This window comes from Lipophrys pholis (assembly GCF_963383615.2).
Source record: "Lipophrys pholis genome assembly, chromosome: 8".
Taxonomy (NCBI): Eukaryota; Metazoa; Chordata; class Actinopteri; order Blenniiformes; family Blenniidae; genus Lipophrys; species Lipophrys pholis.
Genome location: NC_137630.1, coordinates 25,921,264 through 25,938,876, shown reverse-complemented (window position 1 = coordinate 25,938,876; position 17,613 = coordinate 25,921,264). Strand labels below are relative to the sequence as shown.

The 17,613-nt window shown below is 43.5% G+C and overlaps 2 protein-coding genes across 2 annotated transcripts; both read left to right on the top strand.

The window, feature by feature from the left end:
• Positions 1 to 783: 783 nt before the first annotated feature.
• nr1d4a (nuclear receptor subfamily 1, group D, member 4a) lies at positions 784 to 12,768 on the top strand. Its single transcript, XM_080469857.1, has 8 exons — positions 784 to 1,363; positions 6,757 to 7,050; positions 7,142 to 7,230; positions 7,333 to 7,477; positions 9,956 to 10,533; positions 10,640 to 10,825; positions 10,932 to 11,142; positions 11,249 to 12,768. Exons 1-8 carry the CDS (start codon positions 1,342 to 1,344, stop codon positions 11,443 to 11,445), a joined length of 1,722 nt encoding a protein of 573 aa, XP_080325983.1. The 5' UTR covers positions 784 to 1,341; the 3' UTR covers positions 11,446 to 12,768.
• Positions 12,769 to 14,411: 1,643 nt separating this feature from the next.
• On the top strand, positions 14,412 to 17,050 carry mfsd5 (major facilitator superfamily domain containing 5). Its single transcript, XM_080469711.1, has 2 exons — positions 14,412 to 14,526; positions 14,887 to 17,050. The coding sequence occupies exon 2, from the start codon at positions 14,969 to 14,971 to the stop codon at positions 16,415 to 16,417; it is 1,449 nt and encodes a 482-aa protein (XP_080325837.1). The 5' UTR covers positions 14,412 to 14,526; positions 14,887 to 14,968; the 3' UTR covers positions 16,418 to 17,050.
• Positions 17,051 to 17,613: the final 563 nt, after the last annotated feature.

Below are 17,613 nucleotides of genomic sequence, written 5' to 3'. Positions count from 1 at the left end.
TGATATTTTATATATGAAGACATCCGAAATCTAAATGGGTCATTTTAGTCTTTTGTCATTGCTGTAAGTTACCACTGGGGGGCGCTTTCTACAAGCTGAGTAAAAATAGTTGTGCTTGTTTAGAGACTTTGGCTGTGTCTTACTGATTCAAAGTTTTAACTTTTTTAGAGCAGTTTCCAGATCAATATTTTTTAAATTCTAACTCAATACCAAGGTCAAAAATAATGCAATCCTGTCTTCACTTTTAAACGTACAGTTTCACTTTGTACCACGGAAAAATAAAATCACAAAACATGATTTTATTTGATTATATTTTTTGTAAGCAATCTAAATTTTATCCCAAGTTGAATCTTTGTGTGAGTTTATTTGTTTTGCTTGTTTTATTCCATCAGCATACGGCTGGCGTGCCATGGGTCAAATTGCGCATCTACATTTTCCTTTAGCACATGGGCTTTAAACTTGGCACATGCACGATGTTTGGCATGTCTCCGTGTGTTTACCGTCGGTTTGCAGCGCCGCTTGACAGAGAACAAGCAGTCACGGTGAGCCACGCCTATTGTCCATGTGTTTCATCCTCCAATCTCTCCATCCCTCCGCACCACACGCTCAGCGATTTGCATAAAATGTGTATCAGTAGGGCAGCGCTCTCCCAGGCACATGCAGAGCGCACATGTAGCGTGGCTTTACTGAACACATACCACGGTCGAATAAGCGCATCAAGCTCCCCTCAGCTGCCGATCTCCACCAATGAAAATGCACAAAAGCGTGAAGGGGAGAGAGGGAGAGAAAGGACTCCGCGAGATACAAAGACTGAGCCAAATCCCACACAAACAGACACAACACAAGTTGGGGGGGGTGAACGGAAAGGCGGTCACATTTCCTACTCACCTGCAAACGTGATTGATGTGGGTGTTTGTATCAGTGGGTGTGTATGTCAGGCCTGACACTGTTGGCGGATGTGCTGACTCCACTTTCTTGGAATTCAAGAGATTCGCCTAATCTTCGCTCGTGCAGCATCACGCGCTCTCGAAACTAGGTGCAGTATCCGGTGCGCACAAGGCATCCAGGTATCTTTGGAGAGAGCAGTTCTTCAGCACTTGACCTCCTGTCAGAGAAGACGTGGTACCTGCACAGCTACCGACTTTTCACTGAAGAGAAACTTTACGCGCTCCGGACACCTTTCCATCACTGCTCATTTTTGAGCTTTATGGAGCAGGTGTTTTGCGTAAAACAGTTTTTTTAACTTTTCGACGGTCTACAAAAGACTTTTACGCCATCCTAGTCGCATTCAGATACGCTCGCCGTGAAGTTTATTTGAAGCCATCAACGCCGACAAGAGAGATGGATCACAGCCCTGGTGGTGGTGAGTTTAACTTTCTATTATATCTACATTACAGGTAGCATTGCTGATGATGGCATAAGACTTTCAATTGATTAACGTGACACTGTTTCAGCCATGTTACAAACAATCAATAAGACAAATGCTTTAATTTTATATGCAATGAATAACAGAAAATAAACACATTTTAAATGTTATAAAAAAAAATGATTGAATGACTACATAGCACGAGATTGTCATTTATTAAATGGCCATGCACACTACTGAAAGTTAGATTTTTATCAAGGATCTGCAAATGGTTAGATGGTTAGAATATTATATGTGGGTTGGGTTTTTTTTCTTATTCACGAACAATGTGCATTTTGCATTCAAAGTTGTGGACTTTACACGTGATTAAGATGGATAATTGCAAATATGTCCCTGCTGTTTGGGGTTATGAGTCAGAAATAAGTGCTTTCATTGAATCGTTTGATATTTATGTGACAGTAAGTACGATTTTACTGTAGAACGTTGCAAAAAAAAAAAAAAAAAAAAAAAAAAAAAGTCAGATTGGTCAGCGTGTCGCTGTGGTGAGTTCAGAGGTCTCTAAGTGCACACCGGGGACTGCAGCCCCGGTGACAGCTCGTGGTACTGAGGCTGGCTACTTCCTGTTTCCCTCCATGAAAACAAACTCACGTGGAGCTACAGTACACAGGCTGTCACTGTAATTCTTATCTGTCAATGCCCGTACGTTAACCGCATCCCTGAGACACGCACACACACACACACACACACACACACACACACACACACACACACACACACACACACACACGCACACTTTGCTTGTCAATATTTCCAAGGCCAACTGTGTGTGGCTGTCTGCAGCATAAAAAGTTGATAACGCCACTTCTATCCGTTAAGTGGCATTAAGCGGCGTCTATTCGAGGTCAGGCAAAGGTTCTCGTGCTTTCTGCTTTCTGCTGCTAATTGACGGTGAATCATTTACAACAGCGACAGGTCACGTTCCAGCACAGGTGATGGGCGCAGCCTGTGCGCTCCGCCAATTCGTCACCGTGAGCGCAAACCTGAACCGACTCACCCGGTTATGACTTTGCATTTACACTAATCAAGTGTGTCAGTTTATTTCACCTATTAAACAAGTTCCATTGATAAACATAACCTCGAAAATCAATGTAGTATTATCAGACTTTCCTTATTTGTTATGCCTGGATATTTAGCTTATATGTTCAAACATTTCTGTTTCTTATCAATTAAAAAAACTTTAAACATTTGAACCCACTTGACCTGGGTTTAATATTGAATACTTAAGGACTGTTATTGGGGTTGAAGATTGCTTGAATTATTCTATCACCATAATGTAGTGCTCTAAACAAATCAATAAAATGCTTTACTACCATAATGCCCCTGTTCATTACAAAGATTAGGTTGTGCAGTGGGGGTGAAGGATGTCATTGTGGCATTCCCTCCGAGGTTAATGTAATGGTTGGTTATCTTGAATACAGATCTTGTACTGTCATAAGGTCTACAGAAGGTCCTACATGATATCTAGAACAAGCCAACTCTTTTTTTATTTGAATATATCTGCAAATATTTTGTAAAAAAACCCAATTACAAGATATATGGCAAATCTCAATTTAGTACAACTTAAATCAGTAAAGTAAACAAAACAATAGATGTACCTTGCCAATGCTTTATTCTTTCAAGAACAGTTTGGGCTTGACCACAACATTGACTACAAGTCAAAGGTGAAATATATAGGGACCATCTGCAATGTACATGATACAATGCACTTTAAGAATATGGCTACACGTATTGCATTTTTTTTTTTAAGCTTATGGTGAAAACAACCATCTGGACACTTTAGATTTTCTTGCTGCCCACTGCATAACACCATGCATCTATTTTGCTCCCATTAAAAGCTCCACAAATGCTCCCCTAGTGGTGATCTTCTGCATTATCTTCAGCATGATTTCCTTATTCCACCTTATTAGAAACGGCTTACTGTGACTCCATGCTTTATCATTATTAACTCGGTGAACCAGTTTTGTTGTTTGTTTGGATTTTTTTCTAAACTGTGAGCAAATAAAAGCTTCTGTTTGCTGCGTATATATTTGGAGAAACCGTTTTACCCATTGACACGAATCTGGATGCAGGCTTTTGGAGCCAAAATAAAACCCTCGATTGCGTTAAACATATCAGAGTTAGTCATCGGAGATTGGGGGAGCTTGACGATCACAGGAGGTCTGTTCACACTGACACACAGAATTCTCCCTGCTGTTCTGCAGCGGCTGAATGACAAGGCGGGCGGTGCAGCTGGTGGCGCACAGTCAGTCAGACCACCCCGCTGCCGCACAACATGCTGCTCTATTTAATTTGGCTCTTTAATCATAAGCCCCTGGCGCACTGTAGCAGCTCGCGCTCCGAGGCTGGGAGCGCAGCTTCGTGTCTTCCCAGTCAAAGCTCCGTCAAAAAGCCCGCTCACGTGGCTTCCCTTGCAGAGCCGCGTGCGACGCGTGAGACTCTCGGGCCTCCTCCCACTTCCTCCCCCTTCCCTTTCCCCTGCTCTCCTCGGTGTTGATGTCGCCTGCGGTGAATGTGAGGGAGAGCTTGGTCAGTGGGTCAGCGATTCCATGCATTAACTTTTCTTTTTTTTTTTCCATTAGAGTCACGTTTCCCCGCCTCATGCACCGTTCACTTGTATTGTAGGCGTCTCTCTTTTTTTTGTCATGTGTATCACAGACCTCGCAGTGTGGTAGAAGCTGACTCGATTTTGACTCTGCAAACATCTGCGCCCAACTCTCCGGTTCAGGGCGCACGTCCGCTTAGTGCATTTGAACTGAAACGTGACTCTATTGTTAAAAGCAAACCCTCACGTTAAAGAAACAAAGCACTGCATACACAAATAGTGGTTTTGAGTACACTCATATTGTTCGTCCTGCTAATTGCATGAGCCAGAATAGGGTGCTGCGTGATGGCGCACCAGTTTGGAGAGAAGCTGGAGGCACAGAGACACAATTCTATCAAGTTCCTGCGATATTGACCTACTTACACGGGCCTTGGGTAATGAAGTCTCTGCTGCACACATACCCGCACTGGATAGCACAAAACATCCCTTTGGTACAAGTCATACCCTATTATACTGCATACTAGATTAAACTTTCAGGGACCCAGAAGCTATGTTTATACATTCTACAGCCAAAGGGCAAAGTAAAATTTTGGTCTCAAAGCACAATATGAAGCAGATCAGTGAAAGTGAGAGATAGAGGACAAGAGGGAAGCAGAGGAGGGAGAAGCTGCCTGTGAAGCATTCACTGCTCACGTTTCTTTGCCTGCTTCCAGTCTCGGGCAGATTAGTGCCTGCACGGGTAAACTAAGCCTAAAATGGGCAGCAGAGACTGACTGACTCCTCAATTATTGCTGTCTGCAGTGACCTAATTTGTAGTATAATGTTGAGACTGTGTCAGAGTGCACTGCAATGCTCATGCCTGGATTTGGAATCCCATACAGCCTGCAAAGGTTTGGTGTGCATCCAATAATCTGCCTTTTAGGACAGGTACACTGCTCTGTCTGATTTTACATATGTAAGAGCACCTTGTGGTCCAACAGATTGGAACTCTAATAATATTGAAAGTCAAAACAATAATGAATACATATTTTGCAGTCAGGAGTTGTGTCGTTCCCACATCACTCAGCAGGTTGAAAGAATTATTAATTGGCAGTGTTTATGCCTCTGAAGGGTCATTCATGAACAGCACATGTGAGTCTTCAGGTGGACTTGCAATGTGTTTGAGTGGTGTGGGGGCTGGGTATATGAATTGTCTGCGTGTAAGCTCAGGGAGAGGTGAGGCACAGGCTTGCAGTCTGCTGGATCTGTCTATGGCTCTGGCATGAGTCAACAAATCCACCAACACGTGCTGCTGGAGGGATTATCAAAAACATTTGAGCTAAACAAATACCTTGTGCAGCAAAGGGCAGCACAGCAACACAGCAGGGGTCCTGCTGCACAATAAGCACAATTTTCAAAATTCGGCTGTCAGTTTATTCAGTAAACTTTCAGATGAGAGGAATGTGTCAGTTGCCTGTACAAGTAAAGTTTTGTATTTGTTGAGAAGACTTTGAACAGATCATTTGCATGTTATTTGAGTACAGTAGAGTTCATCACAGTGACTTTCAGAATGATAGTTGATGCTGCAGCCACAAAGTCCACACAGTTGATTCCCTTCGTCTGCAAAAAACGTGACTCACGCGCTTCCACTGCTGGGTGGCGCAGCACTCTCCGCCGCCTCGCGCTCGCTCGAGGAGCTTCCCAGTTGGCGTGTGTTCATAAACACAGATCTGACTTCAGATTGTTCTATATGCCAACACGAGACTGCGGATTTGGTTCGGCCAGTAACCGTGTCAGGAGTCCATACATGTGAGGCGGCGGTCAGGTGTCGTGCTGTTCGCTGGCGCTGGGCGCAGTGCCAGGGGAGCGAGGCTATTATTGGAGCGGAGGAGGCAGCAGACCCCGCAGACACGTGAGGTCGTGCCTCAGCTCATCCACAGTACGCCTGACGAGGAGGGAGGGAGGGAGGGAGCGAGAGCGAGAGCGAGAGAGACGCACAACTTCCACCAACAGTCAAAAGGCGCAAAAAAATACTTTCATGTTTTTGCGTATGAACAGCGCACTCCCATGATGCAGCGTTTATCTACCCCCCACTTCCACCCCCACCCAAAAAAAAGAGGAAAGAAAGAAAGAGTAGCACTTCGTTGGTACATCCAGAGGAAACCTTTCTGCGTTGTTGCTGAGCTACCAGTAGTATTTTTAGCGCTCACTTTATCCGCTTGAGCGCACCATTACGCCGATTACGCGCAGGATGAGGCTACGACGCTGCAAATTCTCAGAGATATTCACTGCTGCCCAGAAGTTGTGCAACATTACATTACAGCCCATCCAGCGAAGAACACCAGCTGGACGGTTTCTAAGGAAATATGGAAGGACCACATACATTTGTTATATACTAATAAATTCATTCGGCTTGTAAATAGAATGATGCGTGCATAGAGCGTGGAAATAGTGCCACTTCACGAGAAAATAATAAAATATAGATGTATTACGTGCCCTTTAAAATAATGTAACCCCATTGAATTTTGGCATGAACGTTTTTAGGAAACAAAAACACTTATTGAAGAATTGAGAAATGAACTTTCACTATCAGTATCTGTCATTAAAAAAAACAAAACACTTCAAGTAGGAATGCTGAAATCTAAATATTTAAAATCCACCACACATTTCTGGCAAACCATTTTCGTGATCATGAAGTGGCTTAAACTGGTTTTGCGGCATTAGAGATTTGGTTTCTTATACACTCTTATTTTGGAATCCCTTCTGTAGTTCAGCAACTCAAATTTCCTTCTCTGTTATTTCTGTGCAGGAGTCATCCTGTATGCAGGATCTTCTGGCAGTTCCAGCCCCAGTCCCGGCAGCCCGTCCAGCGGGTACCAGACGCAGTCACCGTCTTCACACTCCCAACCCTCATCTCCAGAAGAAGTTACATTCTCAGACATCGGGCCCCAGAGATCAGCTGGGTGCAACACTCCATCTTCCAAACTGGTGTTCCAGTTCCCAGATGTCTACAATGCCCCCTCAGCACCAGCTACTCCACAGCAAACCTATTCCCACCCCATTGCAGGAAAAAGGCCATGCGGGTTTCATGGAACTTTTACCAGTAAGCGCTTCCTCCATACATAAACATGAATATTTCTTCAAATACAACTATATGGGCTTATCTAACCGCCTGCTTCTTTTTCCATGTTCAGAGACAGGTGGAATGGTCCTGCTCTGCAAAGTCTGTGGGGACATTGCATCTGGTTTCCACTACGGCGTGCATGCATGCGAGGGTTGCAAGGTAAGCCCGTGAAGAAAAATCCTGTGGAAATTTTTGTGAATGTCAAAATTTTGGTGCACCAATCTCATACGATGCCTGTTTTTTGTTTTTTTTTTGTATCAGGGCTTCTTCCGTCGTAGCATCCAGCAGAACATCAACTACAAGATGTGTGTGAAGAACGAGAACTGCCTGATCATGCGCATGAACCGAAATCGCTGCCAGCACTGCCGTTTCAAGAAATGCCTCTCCGTCGGCATGTCAAGAGATGGTGAGACATTGTGACATATTTTAACTGAAAAAGTCCCTCACGCATCTGTGCCGGAGCGCCACGGCGCTCTGATTAGCAAAAGCAGGAGGGAAATAGGCAGCCGGAAAGCGGCACAGTACCAGTATGTAGGTCTGGGTGAAAAATGAAATGCAGTAAGACTTTTGAGGTCATCATGCCAGTAGCTCAGTCACTCACACCGCCAGAAGACCTGCACCTGTCTCGCACTTATACTCCCTCACTGCACTGCCAGTGATTACCAGCTGCTTCTTTATCCCCCTCTTAAGTTTTTTAGTGTCTTTCCGCCACCCTCTGCAGCATCCTCCCACACTACTGTTACCTTTGTGCTCTTGTGCAGTACAGTCCCTCCCCCTCCTTGTTCCCACTATGTTCCCATAGCGCTCTTACATCTCCCCTTCAGACAATGATTTATGTGAGGAGGAGCCTTGAAGTCCCTGAAGCTATCTATCATCTCGAAAACTGCAGCAAACACAGGAATTATTTTAGGAAATTGGAGCAGGGTCAACTTGATTACTTTGTGTATGCCCACAGAATATCTCCCCACAACTATTGAGAGGCAGGGCAACAATTAAGCAAGGGATGCAGAAAACATCAGGCATGACACTCCCATCGCACCCGTTTTAGCTATAATAGCCCAAGATTGATTGATCACCTCTCATAGCAGATTAAAAACAGTTGGGTTGACCTAGAAAAACAATACAGAATTGGGTCCATAGTGTACTCAAACATCATGACCTAGTTGGTGTAGTTTTCTTGTCTTCTTCCTCTCCGTATGGTTTCTGCTTATCTCCACCCTCCAGTACTCTGCATTGCCTAATCTAGTAAAGAGGTTAGTGTTATTTCTGCATGTGCTTGTCACTTCTGGAGCATAGTGAAAATAGGGTGGCAAAAAGCAACTCAGTAAGAGAATAAACAGTCAGGCCGGGACTCTGAGGGGAGAATTTTTCAAAATGTGAAGGACCACAACCTAGAAACCTCTTTTTAATTCAACCATTACGAAAACAGGAAAACCACATGCTACTCTCTGCAGCCCACAATAGATAGTACACGCTGATTTCGCACCAGGCAGCTGTGTGACTTTTGGCTCTGCAGTATAGGCAAATATCTAAGGACGCTGGCATGGTGGCACAGTTTTCCTCATCTAACCTCATCGTTTTTTGTTTTTTTTAGAGCACTCGCTCATTAACGTGCATTCGCTTCATTTTACTCATGATGAAAGAGATTATTGTCCCGCTATGTTATGGCCTGTTTCTTCATCAAGGCGATCTGCATGCAAAGAAAAGATTTCTTTATGTTTGACTCATATAGCAACACTTACCTTAAAGTACCTCACTTGAGTCAACAGCTATGTTGTTGTTTATTACATTACAATAACTCAATAATATTATTACTGATGGAATGCACAATATCTCCCCCTTCTGATAAAATAAAACAGATATACAATGATTAGACCTTTCAGGTATATTTACCCAAAGATAACATGTTAAGACCCATAGATTGAATTTAGTTGCACACAAGAGTTTCAAATATAAACAGTTTTACATAATCAAGACTTAAAGGAGCAAAGTCTTAACACATTTATGTCCCTGCAACGGGAGCAATACCAATACACACATGTTCTCACTTCGCATGTGTCATCTGCTCTCACATCAGCTCCCTTTCATGTTCCCACTTCTGTCTCCTCGACTCATTTGAGCACTTCAAGCCCACCTATCTCTCTCATCGTTCTTCCTCTCACCATCCCGACACCAGTGACATCACGCTCACGTTGCCCCACTGCCCTACTTACAAACAGAGGGAGGGAACAGCAGAGGAAGGAGACAGGGGTGCACAGAGGAGAGGATGAGGCAGATGGCAGCAGGGGGTCTATAAATAGCCTCTCCAGCTGATGGTTGCTGTGAGGAGGAGGGTAGGGATGCAAGTGCAAGTGAGAAAAAAGGAAGTTTTCCTCTCCAAACTTGTGATTCTCCTTGAAATCCTCCGTCACTGTGTATACAGAGGTGACACAGTTTACAATTACAGTGGCTTTGACCTATGGCCCAAAGAAAGTGCCACTATTGAATTCACATGCGTCGTGACATTCAGAAACCTTTTTGTGGGCAGCTGCACCACAGTTGGTAGATTAGGTCATCTTCCATCTCGCCACAAGTTTCTCCAAACAGTGTGCAGCAACTTGTAAGGCCTTATTAGTGTGCGAATGTGTGTGTGTTTGTGTGAGCGAACGGGTGAATGTGATGGATCATGTGAATCGTTTTAAGACGGCTCGAGAGGTTAAATGCTCTGTATGAATAAAATCCCCTTTCCATTTAAATCCATTATAGAAATTAATTTGTCCTGCTTGTTACTGGAGAGACTTGATGTTAAATAGGTTGACATTTAAACTGAATATCCACTGTAAATGTCTGTGTTGTGTCGGAGACCAAAAGCTGACTTTTCTCCCGCTTCTTGTATCTTCTGTAGCGGTGCGTTTTGGCCGTATCCCCAAGAGAGAGAAGCAGCGCCTTCTGGATGAGATGCAGAGCTACATGAACAGCCTCAATGAGTCAGCTGCCATGGACATGGAGACTTCAGTGCAGGAAAATCCCACCAGCACAGATGACAACAACTCAAAAGAGGCCATTGGAGCCATTTCCAGAGCCTATCGCAATATCTTCTCCAGCAACAGCAGCAACCAAGAGAAACCTTCCAAGGGGGCCAGCATCACTGCTAACAACAACAACGACAACAGCTCGCCTCACTTCGCTCAGGATGGCAGTTTTCCACAGGCTCCATCTCACCTCGTTCCAGCTCAGCGCTACCAGCCCTGCCCTTTTGCCCCCGCTGCTCGCTGCCCGGTCGCCTCAAATGACAACCAGTCCGCATTTCACAACATGGACAATAATCGCTATACATACTTGTTCTCAACAAATCAAAATCATAACCAGTCGAATGCACCGCAGAGGGGAGGCTCTTCCAACCACAATAGTTTTCACAATGCAGAAAATGCCCACAATCAGCCCTCTTGCCCCTGGAAACTGCCACCTGGATCCAAAGTGCTGGTAAGTTCATTGAGTTTAACTGATTAAATGAAGAAAACGGTGTGATATAATCCTCGTTAGGCCACAATATTTATGTTTGCCTGTTTTTTTTTCATCTGTCTGGCAGGCCTGTCCTCTCAATGCGTGTCCTGTTTCCGGGGCTGACCGCTCAAGTCAGGAGATATGGGAGTCCTTCTCTCAGTGTTTCACTCCTGCTGTCAAGGAGGTGGTAGAGTTTGCCAAGGGCATCCCAGGATTCCAAGAGCTCAGCCAGCAAGACCAGGTCATGCTGCTAAAGTCAGGCACCTTCCAGGTAATGGCATCATTTGTTTTCTCGTCACAAATGTAAAGTTTGAGATATTTCCTGTCTGTGCCCAAAAGAATTTGCCCTAAGTTTGTTGTTTGTCTCACATGTTTAGGTTCTCATGGTGAGGTTCTGCACCTTGTTCAATGCTGAGGAGCGCACCGTGACTTTCCTCAATGGCCAAACATACCCCCTCTCCACCCTGAGGGCTCTGGGCATGGGCTCCTTGCTCGATGCGATGTTTGAGTTCAGTGAGAAGTTGGGTTCTCTGGGACTTGAGCCTGATGAGATGGCGCTCTTCATGGCTGTGGTGCTGGTCTCTGCAGGTGAGAGAGAGACATAGCTATGAATGCTATAGAGCTGTGGCAGTTTCTTACCTGTAACTTCTAACCTTGTCAACAACCTAACTCTGGCATTGTGTGTGTTCTTCAGATTGTTCTGGCATCTCGGACATGCGTGCTGTGGAGCAGCTCCAGGAGGGTCTGATCCGCGCCCTCCGATCGCTGATCACTCGCCGGCGCCCCGATGACATCACACTCTTCTCCAAGCTCCTCCTGCGCCTGCCGGACCTCCGCACCCTCAACAATTTGCACTCCGACAAACTCTTGGCCTTTCGCATCGACCCTTAAGCGGGAAACAGATTCAGCAATCACTAAGGCACAAACTGTTTTACAAAGAAAAACAAAAACAATGCACAAACACCACCACCCACACACAGATTTTATCTTCCAAGAGCAGGACTTCCTTCAGCGACGAGGAACAAGGAATTGTGCAATTTGAATAGTTTTTTTTGTTGTTCTTTTGTGAGAAAACAGTCAACTTAGTTTGACTCACTTATGATCTTCATGCAATGTGTGTTAGAGGAAATGCATAAAAGTGTTCACACAAACAAACCTCAGCACCTCAATAAAGACTTTGTTCGAGTAAGAAAACATACTTGTGTAGAGTTAATATTACAGTTTTAAAACAAATATTTTGTACACTTGCTTAATATATCCAGTTTAAGAGTAAAAGCCAGTTCACAACCGTTTTTTTTATTTTTTTTATTTTCTGTAAGAGTCAACGGGCCGTTACTAAGCAGCAGCTGAAGGATATTATAGATTGAGACAGTTATTACTTAGGGACCATTGATGATCATTGACTACGTGTCAGTTTGTGTTTAAGAAAAAGGGAACCTGTATATAATACATAGTAGAATCTGAACTATTAAGACAGTTATGTATCACTATTTCACAAACGTACCATTGGCATCAGTACTGAAAGGAGACCACCCTTTCCACCGTTTTATTGTCTCACTTATACACAATAGGATGCATTTAGTATCTTTTTGACTAATATTCTAGAAAACATTTAGAACTTCTCGGGTCTAATTATGCCAAATGCATATGTCATCATTATTTCACAAAAACATTACATCTGTGTTACTGTACCGTATCAAATTTGGACCGATGGAGAAGCTCCATGCACATGAAGTTGTGTAGTTTCTTTGGGGGTTTTTTGTATTTTTTTTTTTCTTACTGTAAATATTTTATTTGTCCATTGTATGTATCAATTACTGAACTGATATGATGGATTGGACATATGAGTTTGGTGTAAAGAAGAATGTATGGACCTTCCTAAATAAGGTAGAGGTCTGGCTTTGCCAAAGGGGGCTTTGCACAGGAGAAGGTGTATTCAGGATTCTCAGACGACTTTAGATGCACTTCCTGCTATTAGATGATATAACCAACCAGCATAATCTGTGAAATCACCAGCACTCACTCCACATGCACCCTTCCTCTACCCCCAATGTTTGTCATACAAACACAAGAGATATTTTTGGATGAGAGATCTAATTTCATTGGTCCTCTCACTGTAAGCTTGTTTGATTATGGCTGATTGAGCACATGTTGTATATTTTGTACATTTTCTTCCTAAATAGAATCAATGATATAAAGTTCAAATTATGTATTACTCTGCTTCTGTGTCTTTTCTTTTGATCGTTTGCGTCCATAAAATGTGTTTGCACAATTTATCAGATAACTATAAAAAAAACACACAATGCAAAAATACCCAAAAGTAATACATTTAATAACCACATAGGGGAACAACACATAAATCAAGAGACACACAAAAACTGCAAAAGCACTGCACAATTACATAAAATGACTAAAAAACTACAAAGAGACTAACCACGATCCAACTCTGTCACAAAACTATTACACGCACAAAAAAACCTCAAGAGTTGCAAAACGACCACAAAGTGCCCCAAGATTACAATAAAGGAAGACAAACTGACAAACATAGCCGCAATACAGACAAAAGAGGGGCAGAAAGAGACTGCATAGAAATACGCAAACATTTGTAGCGAAACATAAACCCCCCCCAACAGAAATACAATATGAACTCAGTGTCACAAAATTAATTTTATGTGAACCGGAATGTCTTCTTCCTATTTGTGCAAGATGGAAAGACTAATGAAAACTTGTATTCAAAAGAACTGCTGTGTCTCTTAAATTGTCCTCAATTAGAAGAAAAACGTTAAAACAATACCCAAATAAAAGTCAAAAGTACTCTTCCAAATAACAAAAGTTTACTTCTTAACTGTGATACTGTTGCAGTGTGTGTAGTGGTTAGCACTGGGCCTCAGAATTAGAAGTCTCCTGGTTCGAGTCTGGGCTCAGGACCCCTGTGTGACGGTGTGGCTGTTGAGAATATGGATGGGTATACTATGGCCATTAGCTTTTTTGTAAAACTAATTGCTTATTACTAATAACTAATTGCATTCAGTGAACAATAACAAATATTACATTATCAGTACAAGTACAACAGTACAAGAATAACATCAAGAGAATAAAAATAAATAAAGTACATATTCCTACTATTTTAATCACCTTTGGTTTGTCAGAGGGTTTAATTGTTTGAACTTCTTATGAAGTGGAATAAAACTGGTTTTTTTCCGAGACAATTTGCAGCCATCAATTTAATATTTTGACATCAGGAATACAAGCTTTATCAGTATAAAGTATTGCTTTTCAGCATATTCTCACCAAATCGTCCAAACAACACATTCCCCCACAAAAAGCTAAAAATGACTTTCAACATGAATATGAATGAAATCATTCAATTCCTGCTTAAAAAGGTTTTACCGTCAAATGAATAATTGTTTCAGAGCATTATAAAAGCTACATTTTACAGACAATGTCTTTTATATAAGTTTTAGCAGGATAGATTTTATGGATGATTTAAAAAGTTGGGCCAGCAGGCTGAGGGTGCACATTTTGGAGTGGCCTTTTAATTGTGGCCAGCCCAAGTTACACTTGTGCAATAATCATGCTGCAACATCTTCATATGCCACACCTGTGAGGTGCATGGATTCTCTCAGCAAAGGAGAAGTGAAAGTTTGTGAATAATATATTGAATATGAGAGAAATTGGCTTTTTGTGTGCATATAAAATGTATTAGATGTCTGAGTTCAGCTCATTAGAAATGGGAGCAAAAACAAAAGTGTTGCGTTTATGTTTTCGTTGAGTGTGAATAGATGAGCAGCCTTCTCCTCTCTTGAAGACTGACAACATGACGCAATGACGCCACCTCGTGGTGAGAGAGCGTCACTCCGGACCCGGAAGTGTTGATATGTGTTTAAGTGCATGCTTGTTTGTGTGTCTGTTGTCGTCTGTCATCACTATCTGTGGTGGTTTATTAATATGGGACCACGGTCAAACGATACGGTAAGACACAGGCCACGATGTGACACTGTGACATAAAACAAATTAGTTTCTGTTTGCGGGAGTTTAAAGGATTCCTGCCTTGGAAGCGTGATAGCTTCGAGGCTAATGTTAGCTTCATAATAACAGCATGAAGGTGCATCTGTGAATAAAATATCTGTGAATAAAATTACTGAACTGTCGGTGATCAGCGTTACAAGGACTGATTAAGGTAAATAAAACGACTATATCTGATCAGGGCTGTTGTATTTGTATTGTCAGTTAACTTGTAGGCGAAATGCGATACTTTATTAACTTTTAGATGATATTCAGTGGTCATGATGTCTCTAAACTTGTCCTTTGGTAACTTTTCTGTCCCCACAGGTGCTAGATAACGGGATTACAGGAGCTGGAAGCACCTCAAGCCATTCTCAGTGACCATCAGGCAGGTGCAGTTTGTGACGCCATGTTGGTGACAGCATATCTGGCCATCCTGTCCCTGCTGGCCCTCTGTGTTTGTCTGGAGCTCACAGCACGCCGCCTCACACCACCTCAGTCTACACCCACTGCTGTAGCCAACCCAGCTTTCCGCCGCTTCCAGAGCGTCTTCCTTCGGGCATACCTGCTGGCTCTGTGGGCAGACTGGCTCCAGGGTCCTTACCTCTATAAACTCTACCGCCACTACAGCTTCCTGGAGTCCCAAATAGCCATCCTGTATGTGTGTGGCCTGGCCTCCTGTGTCCTGTTTGCTCCCTTTTCAGGCTGGCTCCCTCAGGCTTTGGGCCGCAGACAGACGTGTCTTCTCTTCTGTCTTTCCTACTCTGCCTGCTGTCTCACCAAGCTCTCCAGAGACTACTTTGTTTTGATTGTGGGTCGAATACTGGGTGGTCTGTCCACATCCCTCCTCGCCACCACGTTTGAAGCCTGGTATGTGCACCGGCATGTCGAAGTCCACGACTTCCCCAAAGAGTGGATCCCGAGCACGTTCACCAAAGTTGCTACCTGGAACCACGGCCTTGCTGTGGGCGCGGGGCTGGCGGCGAACCTGCTGGCTGAGTGGCTCCACCTCGGACCCGTGGCTCCCTTCCTCCTGGCTGTCCCCTGCCTGGGCTGCTGCGCCTGGGTCGTGTTAACAGACTGGGGAAAGGAAGAGGCTGAAGGAGATCTCGACGGAGGACAACAGACTCAGCTCCTCAGTACTCCAATTGGAGGTGTGGCCCGGCTGTCTGCCAAAGCACGCTTCTCGCGCAGCTGCCATGATGGACTACGCTGCCTGCTGTCAGACAGGAGAGTCATGGTCTTGGGTGGAGTTCAGGCTCTATTTGAAAGTGTTCTATACATTTTTGTTTTCCTGTGGACGCCAGTACTGGACCCCCATGGGCCTCCTTTAGGAATCGTGTTCTCTTGCCTGATGGCTGCCAGTATGGTCGGCTCTTTGCTGTACCGCTTGGCTACCTCCACGCGCTACTGCCTCCAGCCGGGCCACGTGCTCTGCCTGGCTGTACTGATGGCCTTCTTCTCTTTTTTCATGCTCACCTTTTCCACTGCGCCGGGACAGCCAAGACCTCACGAGTCTTTTTTGGCCTTTCTGCTGCTGGAACTGGCCTGTGGTCTCTACTTTCCCGCAGTCAGCTTCCTGCAGGGCCGGGTGATCCCAGAGGAGAAGCGGGCCAGTGTAATGACCTGGTTCCGGTTGCCTCTGCACCTGCTGGCCTGCCTCGGCCTGCTGGCTCTCCACGGAGAGGTATCGGGGACGGGAGGGGGAGAGGGCGGGAGCGGCACGAGACACATGTTCGGAGGATGTGCCGTCATGATGCTGGCGGCTCTGATGGCCGTCGTCAGTCTTTTCACGCTGGGCAGAAACGACTCGGATCTGAGACTGGAGGGAAACCGAGGGGAGGGAGAGATGTACTGAGAAGATGGAGCGCATGTCTATTTGTGATTGTCTGATTCTCAACATGGAGACCTCACGTTTGACCAGAGCAGTCTGTAAAAGTCTTTATTTTGCCAAACGCATCAGTGAAGAATGTCCATATCCTGAAAAACATGTTTATTTAAATATTTCTCTTACTCTACTGCTTTGTTGTTTGTTGATACCATTTATCTGAAGGATTCTGTGGGGGTGGGGGTGGATGTGGCGTTTGGGGGGCGGGGAATTTTTGACTTAATTTGCCAAGTAATTTGCTGGGATTTTAGTCAACGTCCAAAGCTTGTATCATTCCATCATTTATTGTGAGATTGCCTTTGACACAATATACATATTTTACTCAGTTTGAAGCCACACGGAATAAAAATGAACGTGAACATTTTTGACTTCACAAAAAGCTGAATCAACACCTAAAAAAAAGAAAGAATTCTTCTGTAGCATGTAGATCAGAGGGTCAGTTTCTTCCACTTGGGTTTCCAGTTTGTATTTCTATTGAAGAGGGTGAGCTACTGTAGGGCAGCTTTGTTTTAAGGCAGTTCAGCTTTGTTTATGGGATGTTTTGTCTAAGAGTTTTGAACATGTTTCTGTTCTTTACACTTTTAAATAAATCTCCACACTGTTCATGTTATTGTTTACTATGAATAGGATTTCTATTGAGGGTTAGGAAATATATTGTTTTATTAATTTAAGATCCGTGCGCCCACACAGGGATAACATGGAAACTCCACACAGAACCGACTCTGACAAGGTCAATTCATCAATTAATTATTTCTTGAGCATTTTTTATTTATTATATGTAAATTCATTTACTGTAGACATTGAGAAAAATACTAAAATCAAATACTTTCATACAATCGTGTTACATATATGTGTGCACATGCAGAGTAACACTTTCAGATTTACACACACATGACCAACATTCAGTTTTCAGCTTTAACTCTTAATTCATGGTTGTGGTTTATATCTAATAGCAGAATTCAATACACACATTTGATCTTTATGTATAGAACACACACAGGCATTAAATCAATACACTGAGCAAATGCGGAGACAAAAATGAAAGATGAGTAATTATAAAAACAGTGAGAGAACAATGTATAATTATTTAGAAAAAAAAGATATGAACTGCACATGAAGGTTGGAAAGTTTTGCTGAGACTTTCACTTGTGTAAATGTTTCTTTAA

Excerpts from the sequence above, each read along its gene's own strand:
- mfsd5 (XM_080469711.1), top strand. The coding sequence starts at position 14,969 with ATGTTGGTGACAGCATATCTGGCCATCCTGTCCCTGCTGGCCCTCTGT.
- nr1d4a (XM_080469857.1), top strand. The coding sequence starts at position 1,342 with ATGGATCACAGCCCTGGTGGTG. Across the intron at positions 10,534-10,639 it reads CACCTGGATCCAAAGTGCTG|GCCTGTCCTCTCAATGCGTG; the intron begins GTAAGTTCATTG and ends TCTGTCTGGCAG. Across the intron at positions 10,826-10,931 it reads TAAAGTCAGGCACCTTCCAG|GTTCTCATGGTGAGGTTCTG; the intron begins GTAATGGCATCA and ends TCACATGTTTAG.